The 20,716-nt window shown below is 40.9% G+C and overlaps 1 protein-coding gene across 1 annotated transcript in view; it reads left to right on the forward strand.

Moving 5' to 3' along the window:
• LOC128836108 (sodium/hydrogen exchanger 10-like) overlaps positions 1–20,716 on the forward strand; it is a 234,686-nt gene that overhangs the window by 212,142 nt on the left and 1,828 nt on the right. Inside the window, exons 22-26 of the mRNA XM_054026125.1 lie at positions 7,888–8,058; positions 11,018–11,155; positions 16,239–16,424; positions 19,088–19,208; positions 20,523–20,584. Of these exons, the coding sequence (XP_053882100.1) occupies positions 7,888–8,058; positions 11,018–11,155; positions 16,239–16,424; positions 19,088–19,208; positions 20,523–20,584 (678 nt within the window). The remainder of the gene's footprint in view (positions 1–7,887; positions 8,059–11,017; positions 11,156–16,238; positions 16,425–19,087; positions 19,209–20,522; positions 20,585–20,716) is intronic.

Raw genomic sequence — 20,716 nt, forward strand, 5'->3', positions numbered from 1 at the left:
TAGCAATTGGCTGAACAAGAAGTAGGACTGAGTGGACTTTTAGGCTCTAAAGTTTTACATTGTTTTGTTTTTGAGTGCAGTTATGTAACAAAAAAAATCTACATGTGTAAGTTGCACTTTTACGACAAAGAGATTGCACTACAGTACTTGTATGAGGTGAACTTAAAAATACTATTTCTTTTGTTTATCATTTTTACAATGCAAATATTTGTAATAAAAAATAATATACACTTTGATTTCAGTTACAACACAGAATACAATATATATGAAAATCTAGAAAAACATCCAAAATATTGAATAAATTTCGATTGGTATTTATTGTTTTACAGTGCGATTAAAACTTGGATAAATCACGATTCATTTTTTTAAGTTAATCGCGTGTGTTAACTGCGATTAATTGACAGCCCTAAATCATACTTTCTTTGTTTTAAATATTTCTCACCCACGTTTGGAGATGGAGAGCACAGACTCTTTGGCATTGTCAGTACTTGAGCTTCCACACAGGCTCTAATGCAGCCAGCTACTAGGACATGTCTACACTGCAAGCAGAGAGAAGATTGCAGCTTGTGAAGGAATACACAAGCTGCATCCCTGCACAGGCTACTATGTGAATATGTACTCAAGGGTCTGGGCAGGTTTGTACAGCTTGTGCCCGGATTCATGCCGCTGCATCTTCAATGCTATTTCTAGCCGCGTTAGATTAAAGGTAATGTGGGTTTGCCTACACAAGCTGCAATCACATCTCCAATTGTAGTGTAGCTGTACCTTAAGTTAACAAACTGATCTCTCAAATTTTTATTATAATATATGATTTTAACTATAGATTGGTCATGCATACAGTTTTAAGTACACTGTAAACTGAAAAAAAGATCATGTTTAGATACTTTCTTGTTTCTGTATATTTTGAAACTATTTTACTTTTGAATGTTCAGAATATAAAAGCCTGGGTTTCAGAAATATTTTTTTTCTCAGTTGAACTCCTTTATGTTGTTCCACCACATTAAGCATCATGGTACTCTTTTGAACCAAGTCATAAAATATCTATCTATCTACAGTATAAAATACAGTATTATATTTGGATTTTCTCTGATTTTTTGCAGAAGGGTTGTTTTATGGAACCAAAGCGGGAATATACTTTGCTATTATTTTTATGAAAAATGTTTGTTTATTTGCCTTATGAGCCTCATCTCATAAGAAGTTGAGTACCCTTAATTTCCATTGACTTCAGTGGGAGTTCAAGGAATACAGCTGTTCACAGAATCCTGGCCATATGTGTGTATTATGTTCATGTCTTATTTAACTGTTATAAATTTAATTCAGTGCAAAAAAATATGTGGTGACATATATTTGCCTTAACATTTTAAGTAGTAGGTTCAAATTATGTAGGTTTTGAACATGTTTTTAATTAAGTACTGAAACCCATTCATCTGCACAGCTTGTCTACTAAGTGATAACAAATGGGTAATATTGTCACATGGAATTCAGAGGCAGTCAGTCTAGTGTTGTTGCTGGAGGCTTCAGGACTAAGCCTTCACCTCAGGTTACCAGAAATTGTGCTTCCGATGACAGAACAAGTTGGCAGTTTATTTTCTCCCAATCACTTTTGTTTTATAAAGTGGCTCTGCCACCGATCAAGAAGGTCACCATTGGTAAGTCATTTCCACTCTGTGTCTCAGTGTTCCCTTCTGTAAAATGGGGATAATGATACTTAACTCCTTTGTAAAGGATCTATGGCTGATGAGCACTGTGTAAGACCTAGGTATTATTGTATTATAGCTTTAATTTTTATTCATTTTTGTGCAGTAGTAACTCCATTTAAACTTCTAGCTCCACTCTCCCTCTCTTGCCGTGGAATTACCAGAATACTGAGGCATGTTCCATTAATTTAGATGGAAAATATAGCCAAAGGTGTTATTATGATCCAGTCATTGTCCAACATTAAACAGTGTTAAACAAAGTCCAGGATTTTGTATACGGAGACAGCATGCTTAGTACCATGGCAAATGCAACATTAAAAATCTTTTTAACCTTTTATTAAAGGTACAGAAAAGGAGGAAAAGCAGTCAAAACATTTTAAATGTAATGTATTAAATAAGGCTTTCATTTTATCAACATCTTAGGTTCCCTTTCCCTTTAGCTGGAGAAGGTTTTAGAAGGAAAAACCCCTTTGTTTGACAGTCTCTTAGATGGTATTAAAGATGGTAATAATTGTCATTTTGGGAAAAGAAGTTAGTTGAGATGAGCTGGAGCTGCTGTTCTTGCTGCAGTTGTTAAAGTCCTTTAATTCTAGGTGGTGTTTGGGATTCAGCTGGAGCTGATAGGGTTGGCAGTGTCATCTGGCTCCCTCTCTCTGGCCCAGTCGGCTCAGGATATTTCTCAGGATCAGAATAATGAAGGCTGGGGGTCCCAGGAAATGTTACAGGTGGCAGCAATGATGTTGAAGCTTGCTTCAGTATCCTCCATCTGTTCTTCCCCTTTGTTCTTTTTATTCTTTTGAAAACTTGTCGTAGAAAAGGACGCAAAAAGGGAGTAGCCTATCCTCTCATTATTTTGTCCACCAACTTGGCCTAATCTCCAACACACCGATTTTAGTTCATTAATTTCTGGTTCCACATCTTCTGTTTTTAACAAGCATAATTACAACAGTCCTTAGATTATATCAATGTGGCCTTTTGGTTTAGATTAATCCAGTTTATCTGTCTGGTTTTCTTGCACCTGTTCTCATCCAAATTTTTTGTTATACGTTATTGTGAGACTCCCTTTTTACAGTTAAACTCACATATAGAGTAAATTTATAGGCCCAATTGTCACAACATTTGTTAATCCACTGGCTCCTCCCACGCAGCATTGCTCTAGCTGGGTCCTTCTGCCCCCGGCAACAGCATCAGAGAAGTCCTGCAAACATAAAGCCAAATGCAAGAGGTGTTATAGGTAGTTTTTTTCGGAGTCTGAAAGGGCCAGCTAGATCCTGCTGCCACAAGTCATCATCCCTCACTCAACCAGGGCACGGGGCTTTCAGTCTGACTGGCATAGCAGGGCCTTGCCCCCGCCCAATGACCTAATTCTGCCATGGGAAGGATAAATCCGGAACATAGATGTTTCCAAGGAGATGAGAACCTCTTGCAGCCCGCCTGGGGAGAGGCTTGAAGACTCCAGAAGCTCAGAATCCAAAAATAACAACAAAAAACAATTAAAAGTAAGTTTCTCCTTCAGAAGAAAGTAATTTATATAATTAATGAGCAAGCATTGTAAATCTCAGCATTTAAACCTTTTCCCCATTGCATCCTCAGAGAGTATTTGCTGGGTCTTTTCTCCTATACAGGGATTATATCACAGTGCTCTGTATCAGGTTCACTGCCCTTCCTCCACCTTGCAATATGTCTGGACATGCAGAGGAGTCTCTTATTCCTGTGAAGCCAGACTCCAGCAGCAGTGTAATGGGAATTCTGCCTGTCTGGTTTCTGTTCCTGGACCCTCTCACTTTGCCAGGGAAACAAACTCAGCATCTGAAAGTTGGAAGATGTTTCTTTCCGCTCCTCCCCCCACTCCATATCCTGGCTCCACATTAGAAAGTAAGGAATACTTCAGGCAGTCTGTGTCTAGAACAGAGGCACATAAGGACTCCATTCACCACACAGCTGCACCACCATGAGATTATAGGGGTGAAAGTAAGAAATCCCTTTCCATGTTCTAATTTTCTCCTGATTTAGTGAGCAGAGCCTTGAGTGGTGATAGGTCTCTCTTAAAGTACACAAATATGGTTCTTCGTCGAGTGCTGTCCCTGTGGGTGCTCCACTCCAGGTGACGGTGTATCCCGGTGCCGTTGATTGGAGATCTTTGGTAGCAGTGCCTGGTCGGGACACACGCGCTCAGCTGCTGTCTTGGTCTCGTTAGAGTCTGCCTGAGCACACGCGTCCCGTGCCCCCCTCAGTTCCTTCTCAACCGTCCTCGGCTGAAGACGGGACTCAGGGCAGTGCTAACACTCTTCCCTGGTCTCTGAAGGAAACAATCACAAAAATATAGAAGTAGTTAGTTAGTTAGTGGGTTAACATCCCAGTTGTTTCCCTTCCTTTAGAATAGTTACTTAGTTTAAAAAAAATTTTTTTTTTCCTCAAGCTCGTCTCCTGTGGAGACACACTCCCCCGGGACTCCAAGTTCAATAATGCCAGGGGCTTCAGGATTTAAGAAATGTGTCTCCTGTCAGGACTCTATGCCAAAGTCCAATAGACATTCACGCTGCGTGAAGTGCCTAGGCGAGACACACATCCCTGCTAAGTGCCTCCATTGCACAAGCCTCAAAACCAGGGCTCATTGTGACAGGGACCTGCAGCTGAAAATGATTCTTATGCAGAAATCCCTGCAGCCACCTCTGGAGAAGGGCACTGTTAAACCCTCTCTGGGTATGTCTACACTACCCGCCCGGATCGGTGGGTAGAAATCGATCTATTGGGGATCGATTTATCATGTCTCGTCTAGATGTGATAAATCGATCTCCAAATCGATGCGCGTACTCCACCTCGTCAGGAGGAGTAAGCGGCGTCGACGGGGGAGCCACGGTGGTCGATTTGCCGCTGTCCTCACAGCGGGGTAAGTCGAATAAGATACTTCGACTTCAGCTACGCTATTCGCGTAGCTGAAGTTTGCATACCTTACATCGATTCTCCCCCCCCCCACAGTGTAGACCAGCCCTCCCTCATGCTCCCTGGCCAGGTCCGAACCTATTGGGAGCACAGCTTCACCCTCTCAGGCAGAGAGGCAAGAAGCCCAACAGTCTTCAAGTGGAGACTTTCACAAGGGTAAAGGGTCTCCTGTGAGATCCTTACCCTCAGTGCTGTTAGCGCCGAAGGCAGGAGCCTCCGACCATCACAGCACTTCAGCGGCTTTCACAGAGCGCAGAGGCAGGGACCCAACTTCCCGTGCAGGGAAGATCTCCTCGGCACCGGTCCCTTCAGCACCAAAAATAGACCTGGTGCCAACAGTGCGCTCTACCCCGGTGCTGACAAGAACGTCGGCACCGAGTCTCCCCACCGCTCATGCAGCAGCAGCGGACCTCCCGCAGGGCACACACAAAAGACCTGCAGCACTGGGGAAAACTAAACAAAAATCTGTGCATGCCTCTGAGCACAGACCACACAAAGCGCCCTCAGACCCTAGGGAACAGCAACAACAGTTCCTGAGTCAAAAAGAAGCTTACAAGAAGTGGAAGATTGGACAAATGACCAGGGAGGAGTATAAAAATATTGCTCAGGCATGCAGGAGTGAAATCAGGAAGGCCAAATCACACTTGGAGTTGCAGTTAGCAAGAGATGTTAAGAGTAACAAGAAGGGTTTCTTCAGATATGTTAGCAACAAGAAGAAAATCAAGGAAAGTGTGGGCCCCTTACTGAATGAGGGAGGCAACCTAGTGACCGAGGATGTGGAAAAAGCTAATGTACTCAATGATTTTTTTGCCTCTGTCTTCACGAACAAGGTCAGCTCCCAGATTGCTGCACTGAGCAGTACAGTATGGGGAGAAAGTGGCCAGCCCTCTGTGGAGAAAGAAGTGGTTCGGGACTATTTAGAAAAACTGGACGTGCACAAGTCCATGGGGCCGGATGCGCTGCATCCGAGGGTGCTAAAGGAGTTGGCGGGTGAGATTGCAGAGCCATTAGCCATTATTTTTGAAAACTCATGGCGATCGGGGGAGGTCCCAGATGACTGGAAAAAGGCTAATGTAGTGCCCATCTTTAAAAAAGGGAAGAAGGAGGATCCGGGGAACTACAGGCCAGTCAGCCTCACCTCAGTCCCTGGAAAAATCATGGAGCAGGTCCTCAAGGAATCAATTATGAAACATTTAGAGGAGAGGAAAGTGATCAGGAACAGTCAGCATGGATTCACGAAGGGGAAGTCGTGCCTGACTAACCTAATTGCCTTCTATGATGAGATAACTGGCTCTGTGGATGAGGGGAAAGCAGTGGATGTGTTATTCCTTGACTTTAGCAAAGCTTTTGATACCGTCTCCCACAGTATTCTTGCCGCCAAGTTAAAGAAGTATGGGCTGGATGAATGGACTGTAAGGTGGATAGAAAGCTGGCTAGATCATCGGGCTCAATGGGTAGTGATCAATGGCTCCATGTCTAGTTGGCAGCCGGTTTCAAGCAGAGTGCCCCAAGGGTCGGTCCTGGGGCCGGTTTTGTTTAATATCTTTATTAATGATCTGGAGGATGGTGTGGACTGCACTCTCAGCAAGTTTGCAGATGACACTAAACTAGGAGGTGTGGTAGATACACTAGAGGGTAGGGATCGGATACAGAGGGACCTAGACAAATTAGAGGATTGGGCCAAAAAAACCCTGATGAGGTTCAACAAGGACAAGTGCAGAGTCCTGCACTTAGGACGGAAGAATCCCATGCACTGCTACAGACTAGGGACCGAATGGCTAGGTAGCAGTTCTGCAGAAAAAGACCTAGGGGTCACAGTGGACGAGAAGCTGGATATGAGTCAACAGTGTGCTCTTGTTGCCAAGAAGGCGAACGGCATTTTGGGCTGTATAAGTAGGGGCATTGCCAGCAGATCGAGGAACGTGATCGTTCCCCTTTATTCGACATTGGCGAGGCCTCATCTGGAATACTGTGTCCAGTTTTGGGCCCCACACTACAAGAAGGATGTGGAAAGATTGGAAAGAGTCCAACGGAGGGCAACAAAAATGATTAGGGGTCTGGAGCACATGACTTATGAGGAGAGACTGAGGAAACTGGGATTGTTTAGTCTCCAGAAGAGAAGAATGAGGGGGGATTTGGTAACAGCCTTCAACTACCTGAAGGGGGGTTCCAAAGAGGATGGAGCTCGGCTGTTCTCAGTGGTGGCAGATGACAGAACAAGGAGCAATGGTCTCAAGTTGCAGTGGGGGAGGTCCAGGTTGGATATTAGGAAAAACTATTTCACTAGGCGGGTGGTGAAACACTGGAATGCGTTACCCAGGGAGGTGGTGGAGTCTCCTTCCTTGGAGGTTTTTAAGGCCCGGCTTGACAAAGCCCTGGCTGGGATGATTTAGTTGGGAATTGGTCCTGTTTTGAGCAGGGGGTTGGACTAGATGACCTCTTGAGGTCCCTTCCAACCCTGATATTCTATGATTCTAAGACAACCTTTCACTGGCACCTGAGCCTAACTCTCCGCTCCTGGACACACAGTACTCACTCTTTGACCAGCCGCTCTCCCCACCTGACCTGACCACCTTTACTGACAGTGAGCCTGATATGCAACAACAGCAGGTGTTCTCCCCACCTGCCTTTCCTCCTGCACCGGAAACTTTTACACCTCAGACCATGGCGAACAACCACTAGCCTCAGTTTCCCTACTTTGCCCCTCCCCCCCCCCCCCCCCCCGTGGGCTGCACCTAATTTCTCTTATCCAATGCCTTGGCCTTATTGGTACACTTGGTCAGCTCCTACTGCCACTTGCCCTCATGCTTCTTCCACCAGACCACAAGCTCCTTCTGTGCCTCCAGCTCCATCTACTTCTAGAGCGCCTGAACCACCCTCTGAAGTCATGGGCCAGGGACCATACCCTGATTTGCCGAACCCCAACTCTCCATCAGCTCCAGATGGAGCCCTCATGCCTCCGCCTTCACAGAATGTGGATGACCTGAAACAGTTCCAGGAACTTTTCAAGAGGGTGGCACTCAGCCAAGACATCCCTTTAAGCAGACCTTCCAGGTCATATTTTTCTTGATTTATGGACCAATGTAGGTGTTGGTCATATTCACTTATGTTTGGATTTCACTATTGGTGAAAAGCTATAATTAATATTTAATTTCTGGCTGATCTCTCTTCCTTTTGTTTCATTGTATTACTTTTTTCATTTTGAGCTATGTGTTTTTATTTGTCTTTTTTTTTTATTATGTAACAGCTTTATGGTTCCAGTCCCTACTATGGAGTTGATAAAGATATATTCGAACAGAGAGATCCTACACCTGTGCCATATACTGACTACCTGGTCAGTGGAGCAATAATAGGAGAGTTGAACTGCCTAACTATGCAAGAAATGGAATACACAGTTACCTGTGAAACTGCTGTTCAGGTCAGTGAATAGGACATTAAGCTTTATCTGTATCAGAATGTTCTTCTATCTAATAAATCAGAAATGTTTACATTGCTATTTATAATAAAATGATTTAAACCAAAATAGTCCATAGCTCCCATTGACTTCCAAGTTGGAAAATTTTGGACCTAACTTTAAGAATTAAAGGCCAAAATGTTCTAACCTGGTTACTTAAAATTCGTCTCTTAAACAAAACTGGCCCAATTTTCAGAAGCGCTGAGCCAGTGGTGTTGAAAAGAGATCTCTTGCAGACTTGTTAACGTACACAGGAGTTGTGGTCTCTCCTCCGATGGACCTTGTGGGGTGTGTAGAATTAGACAATCTCATAGTGTCTAGCCAAGTAATTCCACATAATGGAATTTCTTTTTTTCTATTTCTTTTCTTACAAAACAACCTAGGAAATTAAATTTAATATATTAAGAGAAGGTCAAAATTAAACAATTAAGCATTCAGCATTTTGTACATACAACCTTAACTCTGCTTTATTTCTCAAATAATACTACTTTTTATAACTTTAGATACATAAATGTAGCATCTTGCAGTACTGTGAACCAAGCTGCCTATGGTAGACAGAGTAATTTATATGATCATTTAAGTTATGTATATAATTATTAAACCATTCTTAAATCACTGTACAGATTAAGTATACAACATGCAGTGATAGTGAAAATTGCTGGCATGGATAGGTCAAAGTTAGGGGAAAGTTTCAGAAAGGGCCCTATGAAATCATGTGCACAGAATGGTTTCTATGGAGGATACCATAATTTCCATCATGGACATTGTCATAAATATAAAGGAAAGGGTAAAACCTTTATGTATGCAGTAACATAAAATCCTTTCTGGCCAGAGGTACAGAATACCTTTACCTGTAAGGGGTTAAGAAGCTCAAATAACCTGGTTGGCACCTGACCAAAAGGACCAATAAGGAAAGAAGATACTTTCAAATTGGGGAGGAGGAGAGGTTTTGTTTGTGCTCTTTGTTTGTTCCCTCTCTGGATAGTGAGAGAGAGAGACCAAGCATGTAAACCATCTCTTGAAAAGATACCTGAAAGGATACATCTAACATTACAGAAATTGTAAGTAAAGGCAAGGAAATGCATTAGATTAGCTTTTGTTTTAACTTGTGAATTTTCCCTCTGCTAAGAGGGAGTTTTCTTCCTGTTTTTTGGAACTTTGAAACTAAGCCTAGAGGGGAATCCTCTGTTTTTTAAATCTTTTTATTTATCCTGCAAAGTTACCTTCCATCCTGATTTTGCAGGTGTGGTTCTTTTACTTTTTGTTTTTTTTTAATAAAATTCTTCTTTTAAGAACCTGATTGATTTTCAGTGTCCTAAAAACCCAGGGGGTTGGTCTTTGCTCACTTTGTAATCAATTGATTAGTATATTATTCTCAAGCCACTACAGGAAAGGGGGTGAAGGAGCTTGGGGGCATATTTTTGGGAAACAGGGACTCCAAATGGCCCTTTTTCCTGGATTTTTTGTCTAAATCACTTGGTGGTGGCAGCAATACCGTCCAAAGACAAGGAAAGGATTTGTGCCTTGGGGAAGTTTTAACCTAAGCTGGTCCCCACATCTGTACCCCAGAGTTCAGAGTGGGGAGGGAACTCTGACAAACATCTAAGGCTTTATCTGGGGTCTTTTGGAGTTGCTGATTTTGTGTTCCTTCCTGTCTGAGGTAATCTACAGTAGTTAACACAGTTTGTGAATACCCCCAAATGGACACCAGGTCAAAGAGTATTGACTTGTACTGGAAGTGGTATCCACTGTAGGCAAAATGAACCCATTTCCTATGTGCAGATACTAGTGGTATACTTAAAGTATGCCTTCTTGAGGTGGATTGATGATATGAAGTCCACTTTTGAGATAACTGCTAGGGTAAACTACATTGTTATGATTTCCCAATTCCTATATTGTCTACTGAATGAGTGAAATAAGTCAGCATAGTGATATATTCTAGCAGTGCCCCCAGACTGTACCATTTTCTGATCGGAAGGGTTATTTCAGATAAAGAGGCAATTTTGGTTGTCATTGCTCAAGTGAAAGAGATAACAGCTGCTGAAGCCTGTAAAGTCTCTGAGGTAGCCTCATTGTTCTTGATAAAGCAAGGCGTATGCCTTCCTCTATGTTGGTCATTTAGCAATAAGTCTTCCTCTATCAGGATGGCTATAGTCTTGGCAAATTATCAGCCATGAAAAGGGAGTCCAGGTCTCATCTGATGAATCTTGTAGAATTCCTTAGCCAGCCCTTCCAGATACTAAAGTACAATTGTTCTAGGCACTATACAAACACAAACTGGTAGCTAATACTTTAAATTTTGCAAAGACATTTAGTTTAAGCTTAACATTAAAAGATCTTTGGAACCTAAGTGATTGAAAAAAGAACAGGAGTACTTGTGGCACCTTAGAGACTAACAAATTTATCTGAGCATAAGCTTTCGTGGTCTACAGCTCACTTCATCGGATGCAGTGATTGAAAACATTTATGACCTCATCTATAGCTAACAGCAATAAAAATGGTGTGGTGTCACTTTTTTGTTGAAATTTCTCATTATCATCAAAGTAAACCAGGAACTGTCTTAGAGTTCTTATCTGAAAAGGTTCCTCTCTTTGTTATTATTATGCATTTGTAAGGTGTCCATTGCTGTAATGCCCTATATAATAATGAAAAGCATAATTTTTGTTCAAATGGATTGCATTAACATATTATACATGATTGTATTAACTTATAATTATGTAAATTATTATTATTCATTAGTTTTATAGCACTACTAGTATACTAGTGCTCTAAAGACAGGTACAGATCACCAGGAACCTGCCTTAAAAAGTGCATAGTTTGTTTGAATAATTAGTTTGATTAATTAGAAATATAATTTCTTTGTTAAATCATTTAAAAGAGATGTGCTGATGTAGAAATTAATTTTATTGTGGTTTTATTTCAGACGTGTTTTATTTCTATAGACGACTTGTATGAAGCTTTTGATGCGTTTTCAGAATGCCCATCTTTGGAATATAAAATATGGTTAAAACTTGCTCTTGATATCACTATTAAAATTTTCAAGGAAAACCTTGCTTACCAGGTAAATAATCTACTGTAGCTGTAATAATGACAAACATATATTAATTTGGAGTCCGATCCTGCTACACAGAGCATTCTGCAGGAAGGATCTTCTGCATGTCAGCCTGCCCCCTTTTGCACAGAAAGAGAGCTCACCCATCTCACCAGACCCAGTGGAGGATTCTCTAATAGTCCAGGGATCCGTACAAAGAGAGTTCATGGGCTTGACATTTTTCGGGGTTAGCCGAGCTGTCTGGGGTGAATTGCTACCACCTGCTCACAGCAGGAGGGAATTTTGTCTATGGTTGCCAGGGGAAACCCTTGCCAACTACCAGTTACTTGGCAACACAAGTTCTGCTCGAGGGTCTACAAGCCCCACTCTTTCCCAATACAGGCTAGCAATTTACACACCCCAGTTTGTTACACTCAAGTGCTTAGTACTTATATGCTAGAGACCCACCATGTACACCAATCCACTGACTCTGAGGAAGCAGTGCACCCCAGTTCATAGGTTTCATCTCAGTCTACAATAAAATCAAACTGATGTTTATTTAACAGAACTTGAGATAGAAATTCAAATAAAAGCAAGTATAGGGGTTTGGAAACATAAGGTTACAGGTAAAATAAAAAACATAAAACACAATCTATAGTGTATATTTATTAATAAGAAAACTGAGGAAATTCCAAAAGACTGCCAGCATAGTTCCAATATTTAAGTAGGTAAATGAGATGATCCGGGAACTATAGACTTATGTCAACCCTGAGTAAAATAATGGAATGGTTAATTCGGGACTGTATCAACAAAGAATTATATTTTTAGCCTCTAATTAAGGCCAGTCAGCATAGTTTCATGGAAGGTTGCTTCCTGCCATAGGCGTTGAATCTGTGGATGCTCCAGTCCTGGAGCACCCATGGGAAAAAAAAGTGGGTGCTCAGCACCTACTGGTAGCCCTATGGATCAGCTCCTCCCCCTTCCCCCCAGTGCCTCCCACCCACTGGCAGGCCCCGCCGATCAGCTCCTCTCCTCCCTCCCAGTACCTCCCCAATCAGCTGTTCAGCAGCATGCAGGAGGCACTGGGGAGGAGGGGGAAGAGTGGGGGCAGGAAGAGGCAGGGTGGGGGGTGGGAGCCTGGGGGAAGGGGCAGGGCCTCGGGCAGAGCAGGGGGGTTAAGCACCCCCTGAGAACTCAGGAAGTCGGTGCCTATGCTTCCTGCCCCCTACTCAGATTACAAAGGCACTGTGTTGACAAGGATTTCTCCAAGGCATTTGAGTTGGAGGGAATGATTAAAGGATTATAAAACATGCCTTATATTGATAGACTCAAAGAGCTCATGCTATTTAATTTAACATACAGAAGGTTAAGGAGTGACTTGATTAAAGTATCCACATGGGGAACAAATATCTAATAATGGGCTCTTCAATCTAGCAGAGAAAGATATAACACAAGCCAATGGTTGGAAGTTAAAGCTAAACAAATTCAGACCGGAAATAAGGTGATTGTTTTTAACATTTTTAACGGTGATCATTATTAACCATTGGAACAATTTTCCAAGGCTCATGGTGGATTCTTCATCACTGACCATTTTTAAATCAAGATTAGATGTATTCCAAAAGATACGTTGAATTATTTTGAGGAAGTTCTATGGCCTGTGTTATACAGGAAGTCTGACTAGTTGATTACAATGGTCCCTTCTGGCCTCAATATCTATGAAGCTCTGACTTAATACAATGTGACATTTTGTTTAAAAGACTTGCATTATGTGGCATTAACAGGGTACATATTAGATCAGTGGTTCTCAAACTTTTGTACTGGTGACCCCTTTCACATAGCAAGCCTCTGAGTGTGACACCCCCCCCCTTACAAATTAAAAACACTTTTGATTTAGTTGGGGCTTGGTCCTGCTTTGAGCAGGGGGTTGGACTAGATGACCTCCTGAGGTCCCTTCCAACCCAGATGGTCTATGATTCTATGATTTAATATATTTAACACCATTATAAAGGCTGGAGGCAAAGCAGGGTTTGGGGTGGTGGCTGACAGCTCATGACCCCCCCACCCCACCCCCATGTAATAACCTCGCAACCCCCTGAGGGGTCTGAACCCCCCCCCCAGTTTGAGAACCCCTACATTAGATAGATTGAAAAGTGGCTCAGTTGCAAATGGGGAGATATCAGTGGGGTTCCCTCCAGCGATCAGTTCTTGGTTGAATGATATTTAATGTTTTTATCAACCATGATAATAATGATATAAAACATCTTGCTGGTAAAGTTTGAGGATAAACAGATATAAAACATCTTGCTGGTAAAGTTTGAGGATAAACAGATTGGTGGGGTAGTAAAGGGAAGACAGGTTTCTGTTTCAGATCATTTTGTATCACCTAGTTAAATGGTCACAGTCCAACCAAATGCATTTTAATACAGACAACTACAAGGTAAAAAGCAACAGAGGGTCCTGTGGCACCTTTAAGACTAACAGAAGTATTAGAGCATAAGCTTTCGTGGGTGAATGCCCACTTCATCAGATGCATCTCTTGCATCTGATGAAGTGGGCATTCACCCACGAAAGCTTATGCTCCAATACTTCTGTTAGTCTTAAAGGTGCCACAGGACCCTCTGTTGCTTTTTACAAATTCAGACTAACACGGCTACCCCTCTGATACTTAACTTCAAGGTAATACATTTGGGAGCCAAGAACACAGTTTATTCCTGTAGAACAGGAAAGCAGTGACTCAGAGAAGAATTTAGGGGTCATTATAGGTAATTGCATCAAAGAGAGCTCTCAGTGCATTGCTGTGGCAAGGAGGGCTAATGTGATTGTTGGATGTATATGAGGGGAATATCAGGTAGAAGTAGGGATATGAGCTTGCCTCTGTGCACAGCATTGGTAAAACCACTACTAGAATACTGCGTCCAGTTCCGGTGTCCACACTTCAAGAAGGATGTGGAAATACTGGAGTTTAAAGGAGAACGAGAAATAGGATCCAGGGGCTAGGGGGAAAAAGCCTTTTAGGGAGCTCAACTTATCAAAGAGTAGGCAGAGAGTGAGAGTAGGCTTGATCATTGTATATGGATACTTACACACGGAAAAGATCTCGGATAGTGAGGGGCTCTTCAACCTGGCAGACAAAGGCATAACACAAGATCCAACGGTTGGAAGGTGAACAAATTCAGCCTTGAAATAAGATGCAGTTTCCTAGCTGTGAAGGTAATTAACCATTGGAATAGCTTACCCAGCTCTGTCTGGGGATTGGTCCTGCTTTGAGCAGGGGATTGGACTAGATGACCTCCTGAGGTCCCTTCCAACCCTGATATATATTCTGTGTGATGGGCTCACTATTGCTTGAAGTCTTTAAGACAATATTAGATATCCTTTTAAAAGATATGCTTTAATTCAGCTGCTGGGAGAAATTTTATGCAAGGTGGGGGAGCTGGAAGGGAGGGGAGTATGAGGAGGTTGGGGTGAATGATAATAGTCGTCCTGTCTGGCTTTGGAATCTGTGAATCTGAGAGTCCCTGTGTTCATTCATGTTCTTTGTGGGCCACAGGGAGAATAGATTTGCCTACACTGCCCTCAATATGCTCATAATGATTACAGGTCTGCATTAAGGTAATGAATATATTAAAATCTCGTTCTTCAGCTGTTGCCTACAGGGGTCAGGAAGAAATTATATTGCAGAGCAGGGAGTCGGGGTAGGTAGGCTATTTTCCATCTTCCTCTGAAACATCAGAGATTGGCTACAGCTGGAGATGGGACACCAGATAAGGGTGGACCTGTCCTATGAAGTGATACAGAGAATCCTTTTTCTAGATGCCTGGCTCGTGTGTCTCCTTCATATGCACAGAGTCACATTGATTGCTAGATTTGGGGCTGTGGCAAAATTTCCCTTAGTCAGAGCATGTGATTTGGTTCACCTGCTGGGAGTAGCTGGGTTCATCCTGCCTAATCAATTCCCTGCCATTGCACAAGCCTTCGGCATTGGTGACAGCTTGGTCTCTCTGCTGTTCTCTGCCTGCGGACACAATTTAATCTCCTGAGGACTGAAATATTTTAGTCTAATTAAACGTGTTTGGGCATACTATGGGGGCTCTGAGTGAAAATTACTAGCTTCTATCATGTTATACAGAAGATTGGACGAGATGATCTAATGGTTCCTTCTGGCATTAAACTCTTTGAAATTATGATTTCCTACTTTTCTGTACTGTTTGTAGAATGAATGGAATAAGCCTTCTAGCATTTGGCTAGAAGGTTGGGGTTTTTTGGGGTGTGTGCACGTGCCTGCGCAGAGGCCGCAACGGGTTAGAAAGCCAGTGGACCTTCCATTCAAAAAAGACACCCCCAAATAGATTTGAAAGGGGAGTTACCAAGGGAAGCGATTTCCTGGCTTTTCTGTAAGAAGGGGATTGGACTAAGAAGAGGATTGGACTATGTAGAGATGGAGAACAATGAAGGTTGGTGGGATCGCCCTAAATTCGGATAGTTCAGATAGAAATGTGAACTTCTGGATATTTATCCAGCCATGTTGGGACCATTTTTGCTATGCTGGGATCAGTTCACTATCTGCTTGTATAAAAAAAAATATGTGCACGGAAAGGCGAGCTTCCTCTGCATGCTGCTGTGTGCATTTTTTTTTTTTTTTTTGAGAACCCTGCTCCCACTGCATCTGGTAAAGCTAGCACTGATGCCCAGATGGAAATTAGGAGCCTAAATACCTTTGAGGCTCTGTGCCTGATAGCCTGCAGCAAGACTGGCTCGAATCAAAAATTATGTACTCCTTCCAGATCAACTTTCAGATGCAGGGTAAAAGAAAAAGTAAAACTTTCAAACTGAAAGGCAGGAAAATTGTTGTGTCGCTGTCGCCAGCTCTTCCTTAGGTTAAAGGAGAATCTCTATTTGTGTGTACTGACACACAAACTGATTATCAGATAAGATTCCTTTCTCAAAAAATATATCTACATAGCTAAAATACATTACATATTTGGATTCTCCTCTTATGGAATATAATTTATTTTGGACAAATCAAATGTTTCAAAAATGTACAGTACAAGGCTTTTTGTTATGTTCTTATTTATGGAAAAAATAATACATTTTACATGGCTTCTAATTGCAGGATTGGTCATGTAAGATGGGTACAAAGTGGCCTTATGTTTACGTGATGGATGTACCACCCGAGAGCAAATGCTATATTTATGATAGATCCATGGATGAAGTTATTCTTGTATATGGAAGTGTAGAAGATTGTCAACAGCTGCAACCTTATTTTGCACCCTGTATTTTACCTAAAACTTGCCATCAGGTAAGAAGAATTATTGTTATAAAAAGTCTACAATATGGAAAAAAAAGTGACATCCTCAGAAATCTCTCTCCTCCACAAAATAATCATCAGAGCACCAAAAATAACAGGAATGTTACAAGATGCTTTCAGATTCTTAGAAAATAATGAGAGAGACTCCTCCTTTCAAGTAGAGAACATAATGTAAAGCACAGATATTTAATCAGGATCTTATTTGAATGTCTTGTATTGCCATAGCTGAGCTTTTGTTTGGGTTAGTTCAAACTCTGTTTGGAGACCAACTCTTTTTATATGAGTGATTTACAAACTAAAATTATTTCAAATTAATCTGGCAAATCAAAACACAAAATTGAGGAAACTAATGTCCATGCTACAATGAAAACACTAATGCAACTTTAACTCTAATGCTCCTGCTCCACCATACTTACTTAATAATTGTGATGCCATATGTAAAATTCCAAACAAAAACACTAAATAGTTTGTAACAGTTAAGATAGCTGGCAGGTACAACCAACCCAAACATAAAAAACCCTATGAAATCCACAGTGATATCAAACACACTATACAGCAAGGGCAGGTTTTCATCTGGTCTCATTCAGTATTCATGTATATCATCTACAGCAAATGGTCAATCAAAATGTCATTAACTCTGGCTCTAGAATGTTATCTTACAATTTTAATTTTTATCCCTTTCTTATCTACAGCCACAACCTTGTTTTAAAAACCGTTGATTCACACAATTAAGGATTTTCATGATCACATCTCTACTTTTAATGATGTGTTATTTTTTATATCTAATAAAAGTTCTAAGGGATATACTATACTATTGCTGAAGTTATCTTTAATTTTGGCTTTTTAATTAGGTCTTTCAGCATGCTATTTATTCATTAACTAAAGTTTGTCTTTTTGCAAGGCTAGAATTTGCAGAATGTCTGAACAACCAAGAGTAAAATATTCCAGTGTGCTTGATCACTGATAATTTCCAACTTGTTGCTGCAAATGAAGAAAATTGCTTGGCTTTTCATATATTACTCTTGCTGACTACAGGGGGCAGTAGTTAAAGTAGTTTTGGTTGGGTGCTTGTTTATAAGTGTAATCGATTATGTACGTGAAGATTGTGCTTTTTATAAATTGTTAATCGGCTATGATGTAGTCTGTGATAGGATTTGTTGTATTTGAGCACAATATAAGTATTGCACTGGGATCCCACTAGATTTTTTTTTAAGTGCTACACTATGCAATTATGAATATAAAGATGCATCCATCAAGTTACATTAAAGTTTAATTTAAAAATTCACTTAGAAAATATTTATTTCAAGTTTATAAAATATTGTATATGTTTATAAAAATATTTTAAACTATACAACATATATATTTACTATTTAAATACTTGTCTTTAAATGCTAATATTTAGATGTGTCACAAGTATCAACTTTGAAAAATAATTTGTTTCTACAGTGGCTACTATACAATGGTTCAGGAAATGTTGTAGGATTGTTTGTTCTGATTAATTCTTTCACTGTGTTTTTTAACCATCATAATATTTAACACCAGTGGTTTATGTTTTCTTCTCATTTCAATATTTTAATTTTTTTAATAGATTGTGATATAAAATCTGCCACCTTTTTACTTTGAACATATTAAAATCTTGTTCCTGTTTTTGTTTTATTGTCAATTTAATTGTTGTATAGTATGGCTCATATTTCTTTGGTATGTGCTCTCAATCTTAACTTCAGTTAGAGAAAGTTTTTTGTATGGTATTTTTTTTTTTTTTTTTGCTGATTGCATGTAGAACCCAAAATCTTTAGAGGGGGGCATGTGAGCCAAAACACTTTGCAGGGCATTGAGACCCAAGGAACATTGTGGCACTGAAGAGCTCTGCATAACACTGGATGCGTGGCTCCCCAGCCAGGAAATCTTTTCAAGTCAGCTTCCCACTACTCCCCAGCCTCCCTTTCTTCCCCACACGCCATGTCTTGATTCTTGCTCCTTCTGGACTATTAATGTCCACAGGACCTATCGGCAGACTTTAGTGAGTCAGCAGGCACTACAGCAGCTCCTACAGCCTTTAAAGTCTACATGGAGTAAAAAAATGGAACTAGGAGGAAGGATTGAGGTATGGCACCTGGGAGAGCTACGAAGTATGTGGCAGGTGACTCAGGCAAGAAAACTGTATGCCCAGGGGGGTTGCAGGATGTGGTAGAACCAAGGAAAACTTGCAGAATTTAGGAGCTCAGCAGGCATGCTGAGCTAAGGGCAGGGAAGAAATCTTGAGGAACTTTCGATACCTGTTGGGTTACATGAAGTTTACAAGCTTAAATATTTAGCTCTGGGTTTGAAGCTGCTGGAGCAATCAGTGTTTAAGAATTAACTATACTTTGATGAGACTGCATGCATGAGATATTTAAAGGTTTAATGGTTATACTATAGTTTATGGTTTAAAACTAGATCTGACACAAAGAGACAGAAGGGGTGAATTTCAGATGTTTCAAACATGGATTGGGTCACTAGTAAAAATAAATCAGGTAGTCTTGAGTCTAGCTCTTTATGCCTCAGACATGTGAAGTCCGACATATAATTTGACAAAATGCAGTATGATAAGCAGTATGTACTAAAGAAAGTGGTGTGGTTTCCTATGCTAAGTTTTGGTTCTGGCAATATTTTAGGTACAAGGAACTGCTGCAGTAACAAAACTGCTAATTGTACCAACTACTACCACTATGAAGAATAAGAGTAGTAGAAGATGCAGAAATGTGTGTCAATATCATTCATCTCGTCGGCGACAGGGTGAGGAAGAGGCTCTCTCTCTCTCACGTGCATGTAATACTTTAAAAATGTGTAAAAATGCATGGTATTTAGCACTTAATTATCTAGACTAGTTGCAGCTACGTTAGGAATTGGAAGTAGAATACTCCTGGTAACGTACCAAAACAAACCATTTTCAAGAGGTATCTAGATGGAAAAAGTATTAAAATTAAGTAAGTATAACTCCCTCTCTCCCCACCTGCTTCAGTCAAATACAAGTTATTGGTCTGAACACAGAGGTAACTGAGGGTAGGTCTACATTAGTGTTTAAGTCGATCTAACCTATGTCACTCAGGGGTGTGAAAAAGCCTCTTTCCCCCCAACCCCCATTTCACCAAGGTGGAGTAATTATGCCAATAGGAGAGCATTCTCCCATTGGCATAGCGTCTTCACCAGACGCACTACAGTGGCGCAGCTGTGCCGACGTAGCACTGTAGTGTAGACTTACCAGAAGTGAAATTCTATGGCCTGCATTGAATGGGGGACAGACTTATGATCTAATGGTTTCTTCTGGCATTAAGCTATGCATCTGCCTCCTAGCCACCCTTCCACCATTCTATATTTGCCATCCATGAAGAGGCAATCTGTATTCTAGCAATTCTTAACTTTTGAGTGAATGATCTTTCAATCTTAATTGTACTCTTTTTTTTAAATTGTACTGTTCTAGGTTTTTAAAAACCAACCAAATTCTACTATGTGCATCTGTAACAAACCCCTCCCTCCATAATGTGTCATCAGCAGGGTTCTTCTCTAGGAAGTAGCCAATAGAACAGGAAGTGTAATACACAAATAGTAGGTACATGTGTAGGAGTAGCCCCATTTTAGACAGTCTAACCCAGAACAAAAAATTGTCAGACAGTGTGGTTAAGTGATCTAGACTTGTCTGCCATATTAGAGATCTGTGTTCTATTCCCAGCTTGTATAACCTCTCAATGTGGGATGAGCCCTTATTCATTATCTTGCTTGTCTCTGTGTTATCCTGAGTTAGAGCTCCAGTGATGTGCTGAAGTGACACATCAGGGACCAGTGCATGTGCAGTGTACTATAATGTTGAGGATTTTGGCAGGAAGTAAACAAATTACTATACAAACCACACATGGAAAACGTGAAGATGACAGTCACAAAGGACTCATGAGTCTATACCAAGGGACTAGCCTAGCATGGACATAACTATGTACCATCTGTTGCCATCAAGGGGGACAATGCCCTCTATAACCCCCCCCCTCAAATTTTACAATTGAATTTGAATAGATTGTTTATATAGTATAGCTAATACAATATTTTTTGCACATACAGTTACCATTGGAAATATTATGGAAACAGATGGTAGCAGTCGTCATTCACTACACTCAGATTCTGTAAGTTTGAAAGGTACCAAATATAAATCTATTTTGAAGTGAGCACCTTCTATTTAACCTTAAGAATACTGTACAAGACAAATGACAAGAATGTTCACTGTAAGGGGATTATACTTATTTTTACATTTCCAA

This window comes from Malaclemys terrapin, chromosome 4, assembly GCF_027887155.1.
Source record: "Malaclemys terrapin pileata isolate rMalTer1 chromosome 4, rMalTer1.hap1, whole genome shotgun sequence".
NCBI classification, from domain to species: domain Eukaryota; kingdom Metazoa; phylum Chordata; order Testudines; family Emydidae; genus Malaclemys; species Malaclemys terrapin.